The sequence below is a fragment of the Ursus maritimus genome, unplaced genomic scaffold (genome assembly GCF_017311325.1).
Source record: "Ursus maritimus isolate PB19 unplaced genomic scaffold, ASM1731132v1 scaffold_6, whole genome shotgun sequence".
Lineage (NCBI taxonomy): Eukaryota > Metazoa > Chordata > Mammalia > Carnivora > Ursidae > Ursus > Ursus maritimus.
The window spans coordinates 69,000,458-69,025,630 of NW_024426774.1; the positions used below are offsets into that span (position 1 = coordinate 69,000,458).

General features: G+C 43.0%; 1 protein-coding gene across 1 annotated transcript in view; it reads right to left on the reverse strand.

The window, feature by feature from the left end:
* Nucleotides 1–338: 338 nt before the first annotated feature.
* STON1 (stonin 1) overlaps nucleotides 339–25,173 on the reverse strand; it is a 47,585-nt gene continuing 22,750 nt past the window's right edge. Inside the window, exons 2-4 of the mRNA XM_040623494.1 lie at nucleotides 13,514–15,490; nucleotides 5,716–5,918; nucleotides 339–3,340 (exon numbers count right to left, since the gene is read on the reverse strand). Of these exons, the coding sequence (XP_040479428.1) occupies nucleotides 3,266–3,340; nucleotides 5,716–5,918; nucleotides 13,514–15,443 (2,208 nt within the window). The 5' untranslated portion in view covers nucleotides 15,444–15,490 and the 3' untranslated portion in view covers nucleotides 339–3,265. The remainder of the gene's footprint in view (nucleotides 3,341–5,715; nucleotides 5,919–13,513; nucleotides 15,491–25,173) is intronic.

Genomic DNA, 25,173 nt, shown 5'->3' on the forward strand with positions numbered 1-25,173 from the left:
TTGAAGCCAGTGGTAACATCTTACCAGTTTCCTCATTAGCTAATGAGTTAACGAAAACCTTGGGCACATACTCATATTATTTCTTTATGAGAGTAAAGACTAGACCCTCTTTTTAAAAATTCATCCTTTAACATCACAGATGGTAGTCTGATGTTATTATTTTTCCAGGACGTGCCAAGATGCCATGTTCACTGAACTCTTAATAATGAAGCAGTATACATTTGCCTGACAGAGAGTCAATTGTTGAAGATCCTTGAAATTGATTTCATACCTTAAAAAGAAAAAAAAAATAGCCCCAGACCTTGCAGCAAAAGATGTAAGTCCATCACACAGCAAGAACCATTTGAAATACATCTTTAATTTTAAAAAATCAATATGCAATCTACAAAATACTTTGTTACATGATTATTAAGGCTCAATCTGTTTTCTATTTGTATTGATATGACATAAAAATCATATTTGAGAGTAAGACATAATAATACTTAGTTATTATTAAGGAAGGCCTTCTAACTGAATTTATAAGAAAAAGGGCTATATCATAAAGACAGCTCCAGAATGAAGGAAAGCCCTAAAACTGTCTAATGTACAAATCAAGTCAAAAATTCCAGCCTTTATTTACGTGCTGGAAAACCATTATTTTTATACATTTTTAATGGATCAACTATTTTTATTCTCATAGAAAAAGGAAATGTACTTAAATTCAGACCGGTACAATTGATCAGGTAACCATCAAGCCATAAATTCATTTACACGGTTAATATGATCCTTTGACTAGTAAGGCAACCAGCTCAGAAGAACGAAAGCAGAACAACTAGTCTCAGACTGGTCAACTCCTTGGCTCTCCACCACTGCGTCCATCGAACGACCGACCCCAAACGGTCAGACTCATAAAGGGTTGATCTAAAGTCCTTCAATTACAATGTTAGAAAGGAGTAGTTGCTCCTTCACTCACATCCTTCCTCCCTCCCCAACCTCAAAAGCAGGGGTTTTTGTGGTTGTTTTAAGATGATCATTTACTTTCTGGCAAAGGCAATTTTACTTCTTAGTCTGTAAGTCTAAATGAACCCTACCAGATTTTTCACTTAGACCATGGTCACATTTGACCTTCTGCCATTTCTGAGGTCAGAAGAATTGTATTAAAAAGCCTCTCCTCCCTTCACAGAATGTTAATCTAATGCTAAGTAATGAATATTTAAGGACCCTAATAGATGTGCAAATTAACAATTATGCTGTAGCACCCCGCTGTTCATGCTATCAACCTTTGCATTGCTGCAGAAACTCAATTTGGGCTTCAGTCAGCCTTTTGTTACTCTATTTTCAACACGGAATCTTGAGAGGCTCCTGAAGGCTGGATGGCTTCGGGGTAAATGACCCCAGCAGTGAGGTACCCACCAACACGGGGCAACCTGTGGAACGTGAGGGGTGATTCACTGAACCCTCTGCTGAAATTATTTGGAGGTGTAAATATTCATTAAGTTCATCTGAATCAGACTGAGGTCTGTATGGGCAGGATGCCATAAAACAGATGTAAAGGGAATGGCAGTAGTTAACCCAGCCGACAGGTCTAGCCTGCCTCCATAGCTGCTCTGAGCATGACTGAGGTCACTCCAGAACGTGCCACACCAGATGATGGGGAAAGATAGTGGATTTTTTTTTTTTAATGACACACACACAGATTCAGCCTCCTAGGCATCCACAGTGAGTCTCAAACATTACAAGCAATGCATCAAGTGAAGTTAAGAACAAGATCAATTCGTCTTAACAGCCGACTTCTGCACCCTTTGTCTTTAACGTAAAATAATGAAGAGCAATGAAATCCACTGGTTGATACGGACCATCACAGATGCGTGTTTTAATCTGTTTCTGAACAGATTAAAATGACTGTAAATACAACATTAAATAAAACATATGACATCAAGTCTGTGGGCCCAAAAATAAATGCTGTTTGGAAGAACATTATTATATCATCAGCTTTGACTCAAAACAAATCTGGTAAATGGAGAAATATGCCTCCTAATCACATTTAAGATTCAATACAAATTGAAGGTGTATTAATCCCCCAAGGAGGACTTTGTTTTTCCAGACTAAAAAATATGTAGAAGATAGAATTCATAAATTTTAAGTCTTACCTTTCACTGTAAATATTGAAAGAACATTATAAACAGAATTATAACTGCTAATGCCATTGGCTTTTTATTAGAAACCAAGCATTTACCTGACTTTGAAGAATAGAAACGTCACCTCTTAAAAATCCAGGTAAAATAATCTAGTGTCTTTCATTTTCTTTATCTTTGAAAGAGAGATATTCTAAAGTAAGCAGAATTAGCATAAATAGCATGATAGCAGAACCAGCATAAAATAATCATAATATGATTTAGACTTCTACTCGAGAGGCTTGTGTTAATTACAAATAATACTTATATCAAAAATACATTCTTAGAGTCTGTACTTTTGGGAGACAATATTCATGAATTTTAAAAATTCATCTCTAATATACATAAATATTTTAACTAGTGTCCAATACCATTCCATTCTGAAAGGAATCTCTCCAAGCAAAAGGCAATATGTCTTAGTGACTTGTACTAAAATATGCATACCCACAGAAATAGCTTCTCTGCAACACACACCCGAATACAAACACATTTTGAAAATGGTAACACCATGGAGGAAAGACAGGTACCAAACACAGTCGATGATTACTCACCAATGTAGTAAGAGCACACAGGAAGATAAATGACTCAAAATCAGATATATCCACATCTCCATTTTAGCCCGTGGTTTTGGCATCACCCCACATCTAGCCACATTCCAGAGATGGGCAAGAGGAAAGATTGAGTATTTCAGCTTATGTCTCCCCTTTGACTGCCTCGCCCCCCAGGACAGGTGCTAACAGAGCAAGAAGAGCTGGGGACCGGAAGATGATAAATGTGGCCCCCACGTGATCCAGAGTGCAAAACACTCAGCCACCAAGTAATCAAAACTCCAAAACCCTTTCTCCAAGCTGGCTGTCTCGTAACACATTAAAACTCTGAGTTTTGATGGGAAGTAAAAACGTCATACAAATGGTAGACACATTTTAGATGAAACCCCTGGAGTGCATAAAATATGCAGTTCGGTTTCAGGTCCTCACTTCTCGGAACACGGCCACTGGCCCTGTCCTAAGCCCTCTATTCAGAAGTCATTTCCAGTACACAGAAGCAGACCTTTGTGCGGTTTCTGTGAATTACACATTTGAAAAGTGGGTCGTCATTGACTCTTACTAATCCTACTGAGTTACGCAGTCACCAGCTTTATCTGGGTCTTCTCCATCGATTTTAATCCTCTTCTTTTCTATTTCGACCTGTATGCAAAAGCAAAACACGGCAGCATTAACATACAGCACTCACACTGCTCAGTCCTACTTCGCGCATGACGCAAGGACTGCCGGCAGCCACCTCATCCTTTGGACACAGACACAGCGCCCCCACCGTCTCATGCTAGCTCCTAGTGAAGCAGCCTGCTCTCCTTTTGGGCAACAGAGCCCCCCAAATCCTTCCCTCTAGGGCAAAGTCTTCAAGAGGACTGAAACTCTCCTCCCTTCTAAGTCAGAGGGTTTATAAAAAATACACAGAATACATATATTGATAAGACCTTTAGAGTCCTGGCTAGACATGTGATCAATTATACCCCCAAGTATCATATCTGTAGACTCTGGCCCACTTGAGGTTTATAACCCACCCCAAATCATCTCATTAAAATGAACTAGCTTACGGGGCGCCTGGGTGGCTCAGTCGTTAAGCATCCCCCTTCGGCTCAGGTCATGATCCCAGGGTCCTGGGATCAAGCTCCCGCATCGGGCTCCCCGCTCAGCAAGGAGCCGGCTTCTCCCTCTCCCTCTGCCTCTGCCTGCTGCCCCCCCACTTGTGCTCACTCTCTGTCAAATAAATAAATGAAATCTTAAAAAAAAAAAAAAAAAAGAACTAGTTTACAAGCTAGTTAACCAGCTGGACCATCTACCCGTCCCTCATCTTTTTCATCTCATCTCAAATGTTACCTCCTCACAGAGGCCCTCCTCCTGGACCACGTGGAATAAGGAAGCCCTCCATCATTCTCTATCTTGTTCCCCTATTTTATTCTCTTCTTAGAACCCGTCCCTCTTGGAAACTCTTTATCTGCTTACAAATTATTTTTTGTTCCCCCGCTAGAAGGTATGCTTCGGGAGGACAGGGACCTGTCTCTTGTTCACGTTTGTGTCTCCAGCATCCAGGGTGGTACCTGGCACTTTGAAATTGCTCAATAAATATTTATGAAATGGAAAGTAACATTTTGAAACCGACTGTCACCAAGTGATGTGCAATCAGTAAATGCTATTAAAGCAGCAGAGACTTTGTTATGGAATTTTGAGCTGTCCTCTTAAAACGATAGGAAACTGCAACAGCCCATGCACAGGAAAATAGGTATGAATGAATTCTCCATTGTACTTGACCTGCACTCCAGTCACACATAATACTTATATACCTAGTGTGACCAGTCAGGGTCTCCAAGATGCAGTCTCTGAGATGGAGACTGGTGTGCAGGAAGTGTACTGGGGAGCGCTGTTGGGGTTGGCACCTGTGGGGGAGGGAAGGAAGCAGATGGAAGATGTTGGGCTGCAATGCAGTCGCTATCAAGGCTTCAGCGGATCCCCAAGGAGTGCTGGAGCTAGGAGGGCTGCAGAATTACCCCAAGCCAAGGCAAGAGGGTCTTGATACACCTGCATCCACAGAAGGCGGTGTGACCTGGGGCAAGGCAGCTTTCTTCAACAGGGCAACTCCCAGCTCCTGGGAGAGATAAGTCCTTAGGTCCCAAAGGGGTGCACACAAGGGCACTCACCCATCATTAATTTTACCAATAGGGAAAAAAAATCACTGGACCCAAACACATAGGCTTATAAACAGATGGTCCAAAATTAAGAAAAAAAACCCTGACTTATATTACTATATTATAAAACCACCGGTTGGTGTTAATGATGTCTTACATAATCACACCATTTCAAGATACTGTGGGAAATCTGTGGCAGAGATTATTCTAAATTTACTAACTTTGAAGATGAGAAGGAAAAGCACGTTTAGAAATAGGTGCAAGTGTATGTCACTCATTAACTCATCTGGCATAAAACTACGGAGGAGCTCATGGTGAACATTTAAAATCATTGTAATAGAGTAACTCAGCATTTCCCAAAGGGTGCTCCACAGAATACTATTCCGGGAGCTATTGATAGGTGTTCTACACACACACGCCCATAGAGACAAGATTCTATAATCAATGAGTTGGGAGAAACTGAGTTACGTTTAACAAGTTTCTGTGTTGCAGAACTTCTCAGAACCGTTATTTAGCACTTAGCACACAGCATTCCCCAACTTACTTTTTTCTGGGATCATTATACGTGTTCCATAGAACACACCTTGAGAAATGCTGTTCTAACATAATTCTTATTATAAAGATACTTCTGAAATGTGAATTGGTGTTTAAGGCCCTGTTTTTCATTGAGAGCAGAATTAAGTGGCATGTGTGCTCAGGCTCCTGATTTCTAGAACTGAGAGAAACTTGCCCATGACTGGGCTCTTTTCTAGGTCAAATAAACACACGTACAAATACACATACACGATCACTGAAGAGGGCAAAACAGATATCGAAAGCCAAACCAGGTCACAGCTCGAAAAGCCTCAATTGGAACCAAAGGGCTTTGGGACGTACCTGAATGTTGTAGCAAGCTCTCTGATGCACATGTTTCTGTGGCTGGACGTCACTCTCCACCCCCAGAGACCTGACCTCTGTCCTCGAGGCACAGGTGTCCAGCATTCCAAACTGAACAGTAGCAAATGGATACCAATCAGAGGGAATTTCTTGGTCTGATCCGAGTTCTAGTTTGTATGACAAGCAATGGGGATGATCAGGACCTTGAAGAAAAAAATCACATGGTCAAAGTATTTCAATGGCCATTGAACATTTTTCTTGAACATAAGAAGCACTCGACCCTCTCTTTAATAAACAATTCCATTAGCACTGTGGAGGTAAGTTCTATTTAAACAATATACCATCAAAATTCACAATTTTGCACCAACTAGGGGAAATCTACCTGCATTTTTTAAGTACTCGCTTTAAAATAAGTACAAGTTCATCACTATATATATGATATATTAACTCCTAAAGTGTTTTTAATTAAGAGTACGTTAAGTTTCTTTAATTAAATGACTAATATTTGTATCAAGCATCATTATTTAGCTATAATGTACACAGGATGCATTAAAAAAAACAAACAAACCCTTTCCCTTAAGTAGATTGAATAAGCTCTTACAATAATTCTTACCTTATTAATTTCCTTTCCACTGTTTCTCGATAGATAATGCAAATGTAAACTTCTGCCCAAATTGGGTCACGTTATTAAAAATTCTAATTTTTTAAGTTAAACTTATTAAAATTGTATTATATTTCAGAACTACTCTAGGCCAAGAATTCTTTCTTCAGTAGAACAGATTATTGTTTACCGCTGTCATTCTTGCTCACCGCCCCTTCCCCCCAAAGCTTTGCCTGGAACAGACGTACAGTGTTGAGATGGGCATATTGCTTTCAGTGTTTTAATCTAGTATTTGTTTCTACTTAATTTGATTTGCCATATATTGAGCATCTACTCCATGCTAGGCCAGGCTCGGTGCCAGACCCTGGGATACTGGATATACACAAAGATTTTAAGTGGGGTCTTGTAGCGTGTGTGTGTGTGTGTGTGCACATGTTACAATGGAGTAAAAAATGTTTCCAGTGCAATCACTGTAGTAAATCCACAAGGTTCCATGATTCTGTTGTGTTGTCCAAGCATCTACATATCTAATGTAGCTAATCTTTATTTAAATAAATGTGTGAGATGACAGTTATTTGAAAAGCCAGATTAAATTACTTTACCACTGACATACCTCGAGAAAGAACATTTCCATCAGAATATAGCTTTGGGCACAAAAAACAAGAGTTTAAAGGATTTCACTTAATTCTTAAAAGATAAATTGCCTTTCACTCCTTACAACCTGTTCCTTGTAGAGGGACTAATAGAATTATAAGGCTGTAAAAGGCCTTGAGAAGTCATCAATCAATTAACCAAGAGATGCTCATTAGCTGTCTCTACCACTTACACAGAGGGCAGGATAGCGTGGCCTCTGAGGTGCTCTAAGCTCCCCAGATCACTGCAGGCAAGTGATAAGTTTATTCACACACACACACACACACACACACACCCGGGGGGGAGGGGGATTCTTAGTCTTCTGTCTGCAGCAAGGAGGCAGTACATTTATTTAAACTTAATTCCGGCACTCTTAAGTCCTTTATGGCACAGCAGGTAAGAACACAGACACAGGACCCAGATAGCCCAGAGTCTAATCCCAACTCTGCTACTTAATGGCTGTGTGATCCTAGGCACGTTCCTTGAGGTCTCTGAGCCTCCGTTTCCTCATCTGAAAATGGGAGTGATGATGTCCGCGATGCTAACATGAACCTTACAGGATCATCAGGAGGACTGAACCAACAAGCTGGCCCACAGAAAGCAGGAGAGCCGTGGTAAACTAGACTGGGACAGAAGTGCTGGCTGTGGAGGACGGACGACTCTGCAAAGTGCTATCCAATTACAAATCCACTATTATTACTTAATTACTGTAATTTTGATAAAACTGTGAAATCTACACTTTCAGAGCTGAAAATGATATCGGAGACGGTCTAAGTTGATATACCCATTTTAAAGGAAAGAATTCTTTTAGAACTTTTGCAACCAAAATTACTCAAGTTGAGGATGTAGTGATATTCCAAAAACGTTACAAACAAAATTTTTTCTATCTGCTCTTCTAAAAATATTGGTAAAAAGGAGAGCGTTTTTCCCTTCAAGTTTTCTGTCCTGTTTTTCCTGGCTTTTAAAAACTGTAAATACTCTGCAATGTCTAATCACATACTCACCGCCCCCCACCCCCAGACTTTGACCTCCGTGCGAAGATGTGTGGCGTCTGTTCTTAGCACAAAGTCTGGCACATTTAAGGCTCAACGGATATTTGTCCATCACGTTGTTTAATCTCAGTGGCTTCCAGCAGGGGGCACTCTTGGGCTTTGGTAATTGCTACTCTCAACTTCCTTCGGACCGGGAAGGCAAGTCACAAATTCTTCGTGGGTGGAGCTGACATCTGGTCCTTCTTGAACCAAAATATTTCATATCTCAAAGTGAATTGAGAGTTGGAGGGAATGAATGATAGGAGGATGACACAAGTGGGGAGAGAGCCACCAATGTGCTGATGACAGCAATGAAAAAAGCAAGCTTTATCTAAAAATCGGTAACATGGGAAGGTAGAGATAAATATATTTATTAATTGGCTCTCCACCATTCCCACTCCCCTTTCTTTTTTTTTTTTTTTTAAGATTTTATTTATTTATTCGACAGAGACAGAGACAGCCAGCGAGAGAGGGAACACAAGCAGGGGGAGTGGGAGAGGAAGAAGCAGGCTCATAGCGGAAAAGCCTGATGTGGGGCTGGATCCCAGAACACTGAGATCACGCCCTGAGCCGAAGGCAGACGCTTAACCGCTGCGCCACCCAGGCGCCCCCCCCCTCCCCTTTCTAATTCTAGGCTGTGTCTGTACCTCCTGTGGATAACCAGTGTTCTCATCTGTCCTTCTTCCCCCCACCCCCACCCCCACCCCTCCCAAAACCTGTGCTCAAGAAAGTTTCCTGTTTCCGGTTGTCATTTACACTTTAGTGCAAATAAGCTATCTGAGCTACCTGCCCAAGGTCAACCTTTGCTGTAAAATCAAAGACCTGCCCACGTTGTTAAAGGAATATGAAGCATCGGCATGCTGGTTAAAGAGACATTTAAGGGGCCAGGAGCCCTTCCCACTTCCTTCGAAATCACATGGAAGTGAAAAAGAAAGGTCAATTCTGATCTCAAAAATCCACAGGAGGCGGGTGCCTGGGTGGCTCAGTCAACTAAGCAACCAACTCTTGATCTCTGCTCAGGTGTTGATCTCTGGGTCCTGGGCGGGGGGGGGGGGGGGGAAAAGCCACAGAAGGGAAAGCATAGAATTTTTTTTCAATGATGTGCACAGTAGACTAGTTCATATAGTCTCTTTCAGTTTCCACTTTTTAAATATTTTTTTCTAACAGTACCAATTTTTCAGAAACTTGCTTGAAATAAGATTTTATCTTATTTATTTATGTATTTATTTGGGGGGGTGCAGAGGGAGAGGGAAAAAGAGACTCTCCAGCAGACTCCACACTGAGTGTGGAGCCCCACTCAGGGCTCGATCTCACGACACTGAGATCATGACCTGAGCCAAAACCAAGAGCTGGACGCTCCCCTGACTGAGCCACCCTGGTGCCTCAAAAAAGGGTAATGTTTTAAAGACTTTTTTTTTTAATCCTGTTCTCTAAACACCCAATCGATTTAAGAATTATATAGAAAAAACAGAGATGCAGTCAAAGAAACTGCTCTTCCACACGTGGTCCGTGGGCCAGCAGCACTGGCGTCACCTGAGCAGCGTGGAAAGCCCTTTGGGGGGGCCTCACCTGCTGAATCCGTCTGCATTTTTTCAGGTGATTCAAGTGCACTCACAAGTTTAAGAAGCACTACCTTAGGATAAAGATTTCCACTTTGGGGCAACTGGGTGGCTCAGTTGTTAAGCGTCTGCCTTCAGCTCAGGTCACGATCCCAGAGTCCTGGGATCAAGCCCCACGCCAGGCTCCCTGCTCCGCTGGGAGCCTGCTTCTCCCTCTTCCACTCCCCGTGCTTGTGTTCCCTCTCTCGCTGTGTCTCTATCAAATAAATAAATAAAATCTTTAAAAAAAAAAATTTCCACTCTGCCCTGACCTTACTCTATGCTTCTGCTCCAGAGGCCAACTGCCAGGCACCCTCTCACTCTTTGCATTACCCTCCCCACCCACAGTGGTGAAAGAAACCACAGGACAGGCCACAGGAGCCCAAGTGTCCTAGCCCAGCCTCTCCCTGCCCCCCAGACTCCACCTGACACAGCCCACTGCCTTCTGTCTCAGCCCCCTTTTGGCACACAGATCTGATCTGAACAAAGCATCTTTGATCCCAGAGGATTTATTCCATGAATTATCACCATATAATTGACTGGAATACTCGTAAAACATTGTTCTGTGCAGGCCTGGTGCTATGACTGTCTTCCAGAAGAATTCCTGAAGGCCAGCCTCTCTGGAAATATCTACTCTTGTAATAGTTCTTAGCGAGCTCAGCTGCTAGTAAATCCAGGCGGGAGGCAGTAAGAGCTCTAGGCGACGCAGGGTACACAGAGCGGGGGGATGACCTGTGCCTAGGGGACCATAACAGGTTTCACAGCAGAGCTCCCAGGGCAGGAGTTTTCGGCCCTGGCTGCGTGGAAGGGCCTCTTACAAGCACCAATACATGGGCCCCACCCCACAGAGTCTGGTCAGGATGGGGCCCAAACATGGGGATGTTTTTAAAGCTCTAATGATTCTAAGGACTCCAGCATGCCGCCGGGGCGGGGAGATTTCAAAAGCAGCAGTGAGAGGATCCCAGGCTATCTCAGCTCATGGCACTGTGGCCCACCTATGCACCAAAGCCACAGCCCCTGACCTGCTTGCACCCCTCTCGTCCCGTGCCCACAGGTAATCTGTCCTTGTCTTGAGGGCACCTCCTCCGAGTTTCCTCACCATCCTTCACTCCCTTCTTAGTGCTCCCATTGCCACCGGCCTTGCTTATCAGACCTCCCCTCCTGCAAGCCTCCCCGGGTCTATACTCCTGAATCTCTCGTCTGCAATGTATGCCCAACTTCCTAAAACAAAGGATGATTCTGTCACAGTTGTGCCTGAAAACCCTCCGGAAGCCCAGCTGACAGACAAACTCCGTACCCCACAGCGTGGCCCACAACGTCCTTCACGTGCCCCTTTATTCTCCTATCATTCCCTCAGTCCCAGAACTTAACTAAGATCCCCCACCGACAGGCCTGTTTCTGCCGTTTCTATCCCTGGTAGAATCCTCCCGATTTTTCCACACCAAGCTGAGCCACCACCTCTTCAGCAAAGACTTCCGCAGCGCCCCCTGCAGTTGACACTCCTTTCTCTGGAATGCCAGCTCTGTTCATGCCTGGAACACAGCACAATTCCCAGCGCATCTGCGTGCTGGCTTCCAGATCTGCCTCCCCTACTCGGCTGCTACGTTTCTGGAGAGGGGGGAGCAGGTCTGCATCGCTGTCTCCCAAGCACCAAGCACAGAGCCTGTACCTAAGGGAATTAGTGGTGTTTGTGGAATGAAGAGTGAGCCCTCTTCTCAATAAATTCTTGGTGACCGAATCAATTAACTATACCATTAGCTCTGGGAAAATACAGTGTTATAAACAGGATCGTTTTCACAAGAACATTTACACGTTGTTCCCCTTCCAAAATTAGAAAAGAATGGTTTGTATGGACTCTCAGTTTGAAAAATAAGCACGGTGGCACTGATTGGCTCTAACAGGAGGGGCTGCTGGGCTCCTTGCCAGCCCGTCCGCCTGCCCCACCGACCCCACCTGGACCAGCCAGCACGATGAGCCCCTTGTGCTCCGCTCCGAGGCATAAGCAGGAGTCGGGTGATCACCCAGACATCAGGCGACATCTATGGATTGAGGAGACTACAGCAGGCATTCCAGCCTGCCTTCCTCTCTTTCCCTTCGTGTTTAGCAAAATTAAAGGCAATGGTATGATTTCTATAAGCCTGCTCACCTAAAAGTACCACAGATAACTTCGAGAACAGATCATTTGGAACCCTGCACTCAAAACCTCAAAAAATGTTTCCCTGGGATGAAGATAACCCGAGAACGGTTTTAACTTGCTTCTCCAACAAAGTTATAAGAGAAGGCAGGAAACATTACCTCTGTGGACTGAATCACGTTAGATACTCCCATCACGCTGGAGTTGACCAGGAGGCACCATCAGAGGCCATCTGTGTGACCACGCCCCCCAACCACCACCTGCCCTGCCTGGAGCCTGAGCTGTCCTTGCTAGTCCTTGGAACTGGAACCCTAACTAATGTAAGTCGTAAGAACGCTCCAGATCGGAATGTGGCATCAACTGAGCAGTGGGGACAGTGTCAAGGAGGACTACCGGGCAGGGGCTTCCCTTCTGCACGAGGGCCTGGGACTCAGCCACCCAGCTCGTCTCTCACCCGCTGGACCCTGTCCTTTGCCCAGGCTACAGTCAGCAGACAGATGTTAAGTTAGCAAACCGCAAGTCAGACAGGGTGGTCCTGGACCCAAGGTCATGATCCATGCTACCCCTCAAGTCCAGTATAGTCTAGGGTTTGCTCTTCCTTCTCCAGAACATTCCAAAGCCTACAGAGCAATGTCCCTCAACCCTGGCACACATTAGGTTCACCTGGGGAGCGCTCAAAACATACGGGTGCTTGGCCCCTCCCCCAGACATTCTGATTTAATTGGCGTAAACAGAGCCTGAACATCAAAATTATCCAAGAGCTCTCAGGCTGTCCTAACATACTGCCAAGTTTGAGAATTGCTGCAATAGGTCCACCCCAATAAAAACGCTTCCCCGGAAGTCCACAGCCTGAAGTGTCCTAAGACGAAATTAAATTTCCCTGACGGACTAGACCAGCTGTGAACTATTTAGAACAGGGACGGGATCTTATTCATCTTTAGCCCCAGCACCTGATGTGGTACTCGGTTTACAGTAGTGCTCAAAAAAGGTTTGATTGAATGAGTGACGCATCAACTCGGATCCCCAAATCTGCCCCCACAACCCAGTGTTCTGCTAGAAGTAACTGAACTAAAACAGGGAGCAGCCTTAATTTCAAAATTTGCTTTTTTGCTCTATTATAGACACCCAAGACTAAGTTAGTGTCCTGAAATAAATGTGGTGCTAGGACTGTCTTTTTAAAGTTCTGAACTTCTAGGTTAATTGTTTTCTTTGCAAACATTCTGAAAATTAACTGAATTTTTAATGCTTGGGTTGTGTCTACTTAATTCTGAAACAACTAGTCAAGATGGCCAAATTAAAGCAGTTAAAAGAAATCAATTTGGGTAAAAATGCAAGGCAGTCTTATTTCAAAGAGCAGGGCGCAAAACCTAAGGAGACGGGGGTACTGGCTGAGAATACAGACAAGTGCAGGTGTATTCACGGATGGGTGATCTTTAAAGGTTAATTAGGGAGTCTAAGCTCTGTGAGCAATAGTTTTAACATTTGAGGTTGGTGGCTGATGTCAAAAAGTCCAACGAGGAAACTTCCCTCAGTGCCACCATCCACAAGAAAATCTTAGCTTAGGATATTTTTTTATGATAGTTAAAAAAATTTTTTTTAAGTTAAACTTATCTGGTAGAAATAGGCACAGAGGACAAATTAAATCCGCTATTCGACTAAATGCTGCACCTCCCACCGGGCAATGCGCGCACGGCCCCAGGGGACTGACGTTATCCTGTGTCTCAGCCTGGTTTCAACCCAAGGAGGAGGGTGAAAACACTGAAGCTACTTGACGAGGCAACTTGGGGTATTGAATATTTACTTGAATTTTTATCAGGAAGCCGGTCTATCTTCCATACGACGGCCCGGTAGGCACTCTCGTATTTTGCTGACCCCACCGTGACCTGTATAATAGGTTCCGATTCGGGTTCGTGTAAATTCCCCAGACATGCCCGGCGGTTCATTTTGGCTTTCAGGGACTTCTGCCTCTGGAGGTTCATGGTCCAGAGGGCCTTGATCCACTGTGACGGGACAGGAAAGTGTATCATGACGTTGTCACAGGACCTCAAGGAACTGGCACACGATGGTCTCTGAGCCAGTGGGGCCATGTTGACGAAGGCCTGCAGCTCCACATACGCGCCCTGGACAACCACCACGGACTTGAGGGAAAAGGGAAGATCCTCCCCATAATACAGAGTCTTAAAACGCATCAGCTCAAACCGGCAGGCATCCAGCGGCACAAACTTAATGGTTCTCGACTGCTCGAATTCTTGTGTTTTCACACACTTATGAAAATGATGGTCAAGAATATCAATCCCCTTCTTTTCCGGCTCTTTTTCAAAATAGTGTTCATTTCGCTTCTGCAGCTCAAGGTCATTCAAGGTTAAAAAGCATTCTGTGTTCCCATTCACAAAACAGAGGCAACAGATTTGAGTTATGACAGCGCTTTCAACCAATTTTCCTTCTTCTTTAGTGATCTTCCCCCAAAAGTTGTCCACGATTTCTAGGGAAATTTCTTGTTCCTCGTAGTTCTTTTTCGGCTTTGAAGCAGCTGGCAGCTTGGTCAGCTCCTCCTCCACGGTGGTCAGGAAGTCGAGGAAATCATGGTACTCTGTGGACCCTAACTTCAGCATCTGCTCGACGTCTGGTTCATGAACTACTTCTGTCTTAGAGTGGTATTTCCTTTTTTCTGTGTAAGACACATGTTCAATCTTCACAGTATGGATTTTTCCTGCCACACTGAAGCTCTCAACTTTGGGTTCCGAAAGCCTGCAATGTGGATCGAGCTGTAACTCCTTAAAAGGCTTTTCTAACCCCTTCTCATAATACATTTGCAAAATTCCACCAGGTAAGACTTTCAGAAAAATTGGTCCCCACTGACGGGAAGACATCATGTTCTTCTTCTCAGGAATTCGCAACATGAAAGACCATCCAGGTTTTGGCTGACTCCGGAAGAGCGTGTGGGGGACAAAGGAAGAGGCAGTGTCTTCAGCACGCAGACTCTGCACAGACAAATTTCCATACGAGTCTTGGTCCTCAGCTGACTGGAGGTGTTCAAGCTTCTCACAGATGTAGTTAAGTGAACCCTGATTTAAGCTTTTTTGATCGAGAGGCATCTCTTTGTCTCTTGATGGGTACACCTTTCTGCTTCCTGAAGGATCAAAGGCAAACTGGGAAGCACTGCCTTCCTCTTTCCAAAACGGACTTGAAAAAGCACAGTCCTCCCGAAAATACTGAAACTGGGGGGCGTCACTTTGCAACCCTAGGCTTTCAGCCTGGGGAGGGCCAACTTCATCTGGAAGACCCACTTTGGGAGCTGGATGTGTACATGAGTGGTCGCCGGGTAAGGAAGCATGGGATAAACAGGTCGGTTTAGCAGACAATAAGGAAGAGCCTGCTCCTTGTGTTGTAAGTGGACTGTTTGAGGAGGATTCTGGGATAGGATAAAGCATATGAGTCCCTGCTTTGGGGATGCCAGGAAATCCTGGGAAGTCCTTGGTAGGTGTAGAGAGAGGAGAGTTACTTGGAGGTCCTGGACTAAAGTAAAAGTCTATGATGGGAGAGGAGAGGGGGGTGCTGTTGGCAGAGGAAGATCCACTGGGAAATTCCTTAGCACCAGAAAGGTTCAGCTTAAGTCCATTGGGCCTACAGATGCCTTGATTCTCCAGAGGTAAATTCTTTGACTTCTGAGAAGACTGAAAAGCAGGGTCATCATCAAATGTGACCCAGTTGCCTGGGTTTGTAGAACACATCTTTGGAATCAGATTGTGGTCTTGTCTACGAATCAGATGTGTTGCATCTGTTAAAGGAGAAAGAGACAAGAAGAATATTAAATGAGGAGGGGGAGGAAATTCAAGTTACTTTAGTTCTTTAGATTTAAAAGTACTTTAGTTTAGATTTAAAAGAAACGAGGGGGTGCCTGGTTGGCTCAGCTGGTAGAGCATGTGACTCTTGCTCTTGGAGTCGTGAGTTCAAGCCCCATGTTGGGCATAGAGCTTACTTTAAAAAAAAACAAAAATAAAGTGTTGTCACAAATAGAAGTTCAAAATTAAAAAAATAAAAATAAAAGCAACCAGATTTGCAGAAGAACGGAATTCAAAGAAATGCTTAAGAATTTTAACACTTCTGGGGCGCCTGGGTAGCGCAGTCGTTAAGCGTCTGCCTTCGGCTCAGGGCGTGATCCCGGCGTTCCAGGATCAAGTCCCACATCGGGCTCCTCGGCTAGGAGCCTGCTTCTTCCTCTCCCACTCCCCCTGCTTGTGTTCCCTCTCTCGCTGGCTGTCTCTCTGTCACATAAATAAATAAAAAATCTTTAAAAAAAAAAAAAAGAATTTTAACACTTCTGATGATTAAATGGATTAACAACAACAACAACAAAAACCAAGATCTAACCATATGCTGTGTCCTAGAGACTCATTTGGGATTTAAGGACACACTTAGGCTGAAAGTGAAAGGATGTAGAAAGATGTTCTGTGCAAACAGAAGCAAGAGCAGGCAGGGGTGGCCATACTATATCAGGCAAAATAGATTTTACCTCAAAAGCTGTCACAAGAGACAAAGCAGGACATTATATATAATGATAAAAGGGTCAGCTCACCAGGAAGATATAACAATTACAAGTATATATAAAGCCAACATCAGAGCACCTAAATATATGAAGCAAATATAACAGACAGCAACACAATAATATCAGAGCTTCAGTACCCCACCTTCAATAATGGATAGAACATCCAGATAGGAGATCAGTAACGAAACAGAGTACTTGAATAACACGGTAGACCAGATACTCCACGCAACAGCAACAGAATACACGTTCTTCACAAGCACACGGAGAATATCCTCCAGGATAGATCACATGTTAGGTCGCAAAACAAGTCTTAACAAATTTAAGATTGAAATCATAACCAAGTATCTTTTCTGACCACAACAGAATGAAACTGAAAATCAACAGGAGAAGGAAAACTGGAAAATTCACAAATGTAGAAATTGAACGCCACACTCTTGAATGACCAATAGGCCAAAGAAGAAATCAAAAGGGAAATGAGAAAATATATTGAGGTAGGCAAAGTGACAACAGCATACCAAACCTTATGGATGTAGCAAAAGCAGCAGACAGAGTAGAGTTTATAGTGGTAAACACTTACATTAAGAAAGAAAGAAAGGAAGGAAGGGGGCGCCTGGGTGGCACAGTGGTTAAGCGTCTGCCTTCAGCTCAGGGCGTGATCCCGGCGTTATGGGATCGAGCCCCACATCAGGCTCCTCCGCTATGAGCCTGCTTCTTCCTCTCCCACTCCCCCTGCTTGTGTTCCCTCTCTCACTGTTTCTATCTCTGTCGAATAAATAAATAAAATCTTAAAAAAAAAAAAAAAAAAAAGAAAGAAAGATCTCAAATAAACAAACTAACTTTACAGCCCAAGGAACTAGAGAAAGAAAAACAAACTAAGCCCAAAGTTAGGAGAAGGAAAGAAAGAATAAACATTAGGGTAGAAATAAATGAAATGGAGAATGTAAAACAGAAAAAAAAAAAAAGGGAAACTAAGAGTTGGTTTGTTTTAAAAGATCAACAAAACTGACAAGCTTTTAATTAGACTGAGAAAAAAAGAGAAAACACTCAAAACCAAAAATGAAAGATGTGACATTAAACTTATGTCATAGAAATAAAATAATGATTATAAGGGACCACTATGAACAATTACATACCAGCAAATTGGATAACCTAGAAGAAATGGACAAATTCCTAGAAACATACGATCTACCACGACCGAATCATAAGGAAATAGGAAATCTGAACAGACCTATAATTAGTAAGGAGATTGAATTCGTAGTCAAAACCTCCCAAAAAATAAAAGCTCAGGCCCAGATGGTTTCAATGGAGAATTCTACCAAACATTTAAAAAAAATTAACACTAACCCTTCTCAAGGTCTTCCAAAAAACCAAAGAGGAGGGAACACTTCCAAACTCATTTTATGAGCCCAGCATTACTCTGATACCAAAACCAAAGATACTACAAGCAAATAAAAATACTATATCCCTGATGAATACAAACGCAAAAATCCTCAATAAAATACTAGCACATCAACTTCCACAACAGATTAAAAGGATTATACAGCATCGTCAAGTGGCATTTATCCCTGGGATGCAAGGACGGTTCAACATACGAAAATCAGTCAAACTGAGGCACCGCATCAACAGAACGAAGGGTAACTATCACCTGAGCATCTCAACAGACCCAGAAAAAGCACTTGACAAAACTCAACACCTTTTCATGATAAGAAACAAGCCAACAAACTAAGAAGAAGGAAGTTATCTCAAAATAATAATAAAGGCCATCTATGAAAAGCCCATAATTAACATCATACTCCATGGTGAAAAACTAAAAGCTTATCCTCTAAGATCAGGAACAAGGAAGGATGTTCACTCTTCTGCTTCTATTCAACATAGTCCTGGAAGTCCTAACATGAGCAATTAGGCAAGAAAAAGAAATAAAGGGGCGCCTGGGTGGCACAGCGGTTAAGCATCTGCCTTCGGTTCAGGGCGTGATCCTGGCGTTATGGGATCGAGCCCCACATCAGGCTCCTCCGCTATGAGCCTGCTTCTTCCTCTCCCACTCCCCCTGCTTGTGTTCCCTCTCTCACTGGCTGTCTCTATCTCTGTCGAATAAATAAATAAAATCTTTAAAAAAAAAAAAAGGAAAAGAAAAAGAAATAAAAGGCATCCAAATCAGAAAGGAAGAAGTTACATTTTGTCTATTTACAGACGATATGATCTTATCTATAGAAAACCCTAAAAATTACACACACACAGTTAGAAGTAATACACAAATTCAGCAAAGTTGCAGGATACAAAACCAACGAACAAAAATCAGTTGCATTTCTATACATAAACAATTAACAATGCAAAAGAAATTAAGAAAACAAAAGCATCAAAAAGAATAAAATATTTAGAAATAACAAAAGGGGCAGACTTTTACACTGAATACTACAAAGTAATATTGCTGGAACAAATTAAAGAAGACACAAATAAAAAGATAACCCACATCCGTAGATTGGAAGACATATAGTGTTTAAATGTCCATACTACCCAAAGCAACCTACAGATTCAGTGCAATCCCTACCAAAGTCCCAATGACATTTTTTGCAGAAATAGAAAAAACAATCCAAAAATTCATATGGAATCTCAAAGGTCTTTGAATGGCCAAAATAATCTTGAGAAAGATAAATGAAGGTGAAGGCCTCATACTTTCTGACTTTAAGATATATTACAAAGCTATGGTACTCAAAACAGTATGGTACTGGCATAAAGGCAGACATACAAACCAAAGGAACAGAATCTTAAGCCCAGAAATAAACTCACACACATGGTCAAATGACTCTCCACAAGGATGCCAAGATTATACAACAGGGAAAGAAAGGATAGTGTCTTCAACAAGCTGTGTTGGGAAAACTGGATATTCATATGAAAAAAAAAAATGACAGTGGACCCTTATCTTATACCATACAAAAATCAACTATAAATGGATTAAAGCCTTAAACATAAGACCTGAAACTATAAAACTCCTATAAGAAAATAGGGGAAAAGCTTGATGACATTGGTCTTGGCAATGATTTCTTGGATAGGATACCAAAAGCACAAGCAACAAAAGCAAAAATAGACAAATCGGACTACATCAGACTCAAAATCTACACAGCAAAGGAAACAATACAGTGATAGGCACCCTACAGAATGGGAGAAAAGATTTGCAAACCACGTATCTGATAAGGGTTTAATATCAAAACACATAAGGAACTCCTGCTCAACAGCAAAAAAACAAACCAATTTAAAAATGGGCAACAGACTTCAACAAACATTTCTCCAAAGAAGACCCACAAATGGACACAACATGTACATGAAATGAGGCTCAACATCACTAATCAGCAAGGAGTGCGAGTCAAACCACAATATCACCTTAGACCTGTTAGGACGGTCATTACCAAAAAACAAACAAACAAACCCAAAACAAAAGAAAAGCAAAAAACAAATAAAAAACACAAAATAAGCAAGTGTTGACAAGGATGTGGAGAAATTAGAACCCCTGTGCACTGCTGGCGGGAATGTAAAATGAGAAACAGTATAGAGTTTCCTCAAAAAATGTTTTGTTTTGTTTTTTTTTTTTTAAAGATTTTATTTATTTATTTATTTGACAGAGATAGAGACCGCCAGCGAGAGAGGGAACACAAGCAGGGGGAGTGGGAGAGGAAGAAGCAGGCTCATAGCGGAGGAGCCTGATGTGGGGCTCGATCCCATAACGCCAGGATCACGCCCTGAGCCGAAGGCAGACGCTTAACCGCTGTGCCACCCAGGCGCCCCTCAAAAAATGTTTTAAATAGAACTACCACGTATATGATCCAGCAATCCCACTTCAGGAACTGTATCTAAAAAAACTGAAAACAGGACCTCAAAGAGATATCTGCACTCTCCTCTTCCTTTCAGCATTATTTACAATAGCCAAAAGGTGGAAACAACCCAAATGTCCATCGTCTGACGAACGGTAAAGAAAATGTGGTATAGGGACATATGGTGAATCTTATTCAGCCTTTAAAAAGGAAGGAAATTTCTGGCACAGGCTACACATAAATGAACCTTAAGAGCATTATGCTAAGTGAAATAAGCCAGTCACAAAAACACAAATACTCTATGATTCCACTTACATGAGATATCTACAGTAGTCAAATGCATAGAAGCAGAGAGGAGAATGGTGAGGCTGTGGGGGAGAAGAGAGGGGAACGGGGTGTTAGCTGTTCAGTGCGTATAGAGTTCTGGTCGTACAAGATGAAAGAGTTCTAGAAATCTGTTGTAAGACAGTGTGCATACAGTTGACAATACTGTACTGTAAACTTAAAAGTTTGTTGAGGGTAAAAAAAAATTGTTAAAAACTGCAAAAATATTTTTTTTTAATTTAAAAACCGCAACGCTTTTTAATCAATTCAGAAAGTCTTTATTTGAAAGACTACGTAGTGAGAACTTGTTAGGGTTGTAGAAAATATAGAAGATAAAAACCCAGTTTATAATGAACTTATAACCCATTGATTGCTCCCAAAATAACGTAAGGCTTATTGTTTCGAAGCATTTTCAAAGTCATGACCTAATTTATCAAAACAACCCTGGGAGGTGTATATCATCATTTCTATTTCATAACTAAGATTGCGTGGGTTTAGAGTCATTGCCTGAAGCTGCCCAACTGGTTAAGAGACAGAACTAGAATTTTTTTTTTTCTAACAGCTTTAAGATACAATTCACACACGTAAAATTCATCCTTTTAAAAAAGAATGACAATTCAGCAGTGTTTAGTATATTCAGAGTTGCACAGCCATCACATTTCCAGAATGTTCTTATCAATCCCAAAATAAAACCTGTACCTATTAGCAGTCACTCCTCATTCTCCCCACTACCACCCTCAAGCCCCTGACAATTACTGATCTACTTTTTTTTTTTAATTTGCCTGGTCTGGACATTCAAAGTTCATCCATATTACAGCATGTATCAGTGTTTCACTCCCTTGGGTGGCTGAATAATATTTCATAGTGAAGATAGCCCACGGTTTGTTTATCCGTCGGTCATTGGTCGATGGACATCTGGTTTCTTTCTGATTTTTGGCTATTATGAATAATAAGTTTTTATATAAGTTTTTGGGTGATCATTTTTGTCAGGTATATACCTGAGTTTGGAAAGAACCAGATTTTGAGCACAGGTCACTCCATCCTGATCTAACACAACATGAATTCTTGAGATGATTCTAATGACAGGAGAGGCACTGAGCTCTACGGCCACAGCAGAGACCTGAGAGCTGGGCACCCAGGATGCTGGCTGGGTGCCGGTCTGTCACCTACCAGCTGTGCGCAAAGCCCCTGTGGACACTCAGTGATGACAGCGGAATCATCTCTGAGGCCATTTCCCAACGAAAATACTTCTGTGCTGGCTGACATCCAATTGACATTTTTTTCAAAAGCAGAAATTATGTTACCACTGGGATCTTTGACCAAACTCTCAAACTAACAGACAGTAAAACTCCAGGAGTGAAACTCTATGATATGAAAACTCAAAACCTGCTGGAATAAAGCCCGTGAGAACGGCGCATTTGTCTCCCTCCAACCGGCCTGCTCGTTTCCCCTTGTGGACAATGAGGGCTCAACCAGTGCGATCCTTCAAGCCTGGGAAAGAGCCAGCCTGTAGAGAGAGCAAGCCTGGGGCTCCACTGGGGACAGGGCACGCTCAGTGTTGTCATTTGCTAAATCCGCACATTCCTGAGGGCACCAGACACAGTGGAGCAGCAGTCCAGGCCAGCTGGCTCTCTCTGGAGGGCATTTTCCTGTCACTGCCCTTGGGCTGGAGCTGCCACAAAGCACTTTCCCTTCGAAGCAGGCAGAGCCATGTTTCAATGAGACACCGCCGGGAGGCTGAGAGGCAGGAAAACGGCAGCAGGATTTCTTGACCCATCCTACCCTATGCTCTTCAGAAGGAAGCCAGCCAAAAATCACTCTCCATATGGGGTGAGAGATCGATCATGTAAATATTTATGTCAGCTGGCTTTATTAAAAAGAGAGAAAAAAGGAAGACTAAGAGAAGAAATCAGCCTGCTCTAGATGGACTCCTATTCTGACCTATACCAAACATTTTGCCTCATCTGTTTTCTAAGGGTAGCTTCAAAATTTCGGACAGGGATACTGGTTTCTTCAGAGGTTTTGCTTCTTATGGGGAAAAAAAAAAGTAATTTCCATAAACCAGATAAAGAAATCAATTTCATGACTTTTTAAGCGACCCTTGAACTCTAAAAAGCACACCTTGCAAAAAATCACCTACCTTAAACACAAAATCTATGCAGAATGTGCTCTCCCCCCTATGCAGGACTCAGCACCTGTAATGTGAGTTTAATACAACCAAACAGAATTTTGCATCGTGCCCAAGAGGAGCCCAAACCTTTGTCCGTGTTGAAAAGGCAGGACTTGGAACGACGGGCTAAGACTCTGGCGACCCACGGTCAAGGGCAGGTGCGCTTCCCACTCTTCTCTTCTTGCTCCTCTTCTATATCCCTCTTGCTGCCCTTCTTTATCAATCCTTTCCACACTCATTTCATTTCTCTCTGACCTCTTCTGCCTCTTCCTCCCATATGACCTCATCTTTCTATTTTAGTCTCAAAGCCCCCACCATCAGTTTCCCTAAAGCCAACAACTAGAATCAATTCCATCCAAGTCTTTCCCTCCCCTCCTTCCCTCCTAACTCACCCCCTCCTTCAGCGGGGAAAGAAGGCCACAGCCTTTCCAGAGCCTCCCCGTCTGTCCAAGGCCCCCTGAGCCTCAGGGAGGGATGCGAAAGCCCAGAGTGAGGTCAGGAATGTGTCCTGCCTCAGTCATCTGCAACTTCACCCCACCTCCTTCAAGACATGGGAACCAAAAGTATTCAAGCAGCAGCATCCAATGAGCCTCAGGATTTTTTCAGCACTGCAAATGGGGCAGAATCTCAATGGGTCTCTGCCTCCCCGAGGGCCCCAAGTCCTACATTTACAGAGCCCTGTCACAGGCAACATCTCATTTAAATTTACCACAATCCAGAGTAGACCACAGCACCTGGGCACCTTCTCCAGAGTCTAGGATCCATTTAGCACAGAGCTGGGAATCCAGGCACAATGTCCCCAGCTGCCTTCCCCCAAAGTAAAGGTGCCTCTGGTTGGATTCCGTGGCTCTTTGCTCAGCTGTGGATTTCATCCCCCCCACATGCCCTAATCCTTCCAGGGGTCTGTTTTCAGTCAATCTGGATTATCCTGCTAACTCCTGGAAAACAATGCCAGACAAAATTCAGAGATGGGGCAAGACACCAAGACCAAATGAGGTGCAGACAGAGAAGAAAAATGTAGTATGGTAGAAGCTGCTGGAAATCAATCTCTGGGTTTTGAAGGTTTCTAGAGGAGTGTTTGCTTCTCCTTAAACTATTAGACATCCTTCTGAGCTGCCCATTTTCAAAGTAGCATCAGAGTGCACTGAACTCAAGAACAAATTAAAAGTACGTGCACACGCCTACGGACACTGGGAATAAGGAGGATACAGGTAGACAGTGGTTTTCAACCTTTTACCTCAACACACATGACAGATGGCATTCAGGGCCTGGCACATTCTCTTGGGTGTACCAGAGTTGAACTGCCCCCAAAATACTGAGGGAAGCCCTGAAATAATTATCCCTACCTTTCTAAACGTTGGATCAGCAAAGGTAGGCCGCGGGCCACAGCAAACACGAGAGTCTGCACTCACACACAATCCCGGGACTGCACCCCTTTCTTTCACTGAAGAAACCATCCTGGAATTCTTATAAGGGTATCACGGAGATTATGAATTTATTCAAAACTGTTTTAAAAAGGAAATCTTTCAAAAATAGCAACACCTTAAATATTATTAGAAATATTGCAATAAGCCTTATGAAAAAGTAGCACAGTATGGCATAATTATCTCACCAAAAGAACTGGGGATGAAAATCATCAAGTTGTTGTAGGAAAAATTCATATGTTTTTTGAGAGTCAGAGTGAAGCTTTTTCAGAGAGGGATTATGTCTCATTCGTTAGGGCATTTTCCACATTGTCTACAAATGTCTGACATCACTAGGCAGTTCAATGCATTTTTGAGTGAATAATTTTAAATAGTCTTTTCAGTTTCCCACAAAGGAAATCTCTATGCTGCCCTCCTCAGTTCAAAGAACCATACATTTCAGAGTTAGGCAGAAATTGGAAGTATTTTACTCAATTAACCACACCAGCAAACATTTATCAAATACTTGCTATGTGCTCTTGGTATGCTAAGGGCTGTGTGTGCATTTCACCCTCGCAACCCCATTAGGTAATAATATCATGTTGTAGAAGAGGAAAATAAGTCACAGAGAGGTTAAACTACTTGTCTAAAGTCACCCAGCCCAAAAGAGGCAGATCTGTCTGATTCCAACACCCACCACCCAAGAGGTCCCAAGAGATCCAATGACTTGCTGGTGTTGGTGTCCTAATTCTCATTTCCGAACACGTCCCACCACTCTACGTTTCACTAAGGCCATTCCTAAGTGGAGGCAGGAACTCTCTAAGCTGGCAAGATGCGGTTCTCACCTGAGAAGAGCCTATTTCTAGACAAAGGCACCACAGATATCCGCCGCCTGGATATCAGGCTGTGGGAAGGACAAACTCTGAGACAGTCTTCCCCATGATTGCTCAGGAACAACAGCTCAGTAGCAATTTGGGTCAATTCCGAGACTGGCTTTCGTAACGCGGCCTGTCCTAATTCCTGTCCCTTCTAGACTGCATCAACCAGCCACCCCACCCCGAGCGATGAACAGTTTTTCAGCCTTGCTGCCCAGCGGATACCCTCAGGTGCCCCCCCTACCAGTACGAGGCCATCCTGTACTGCTGCATTCCCCAAACCTCATGTACCTCCCCACATCGTCCACGCCACCCACCCCGCACTGCTCTCGAGGGT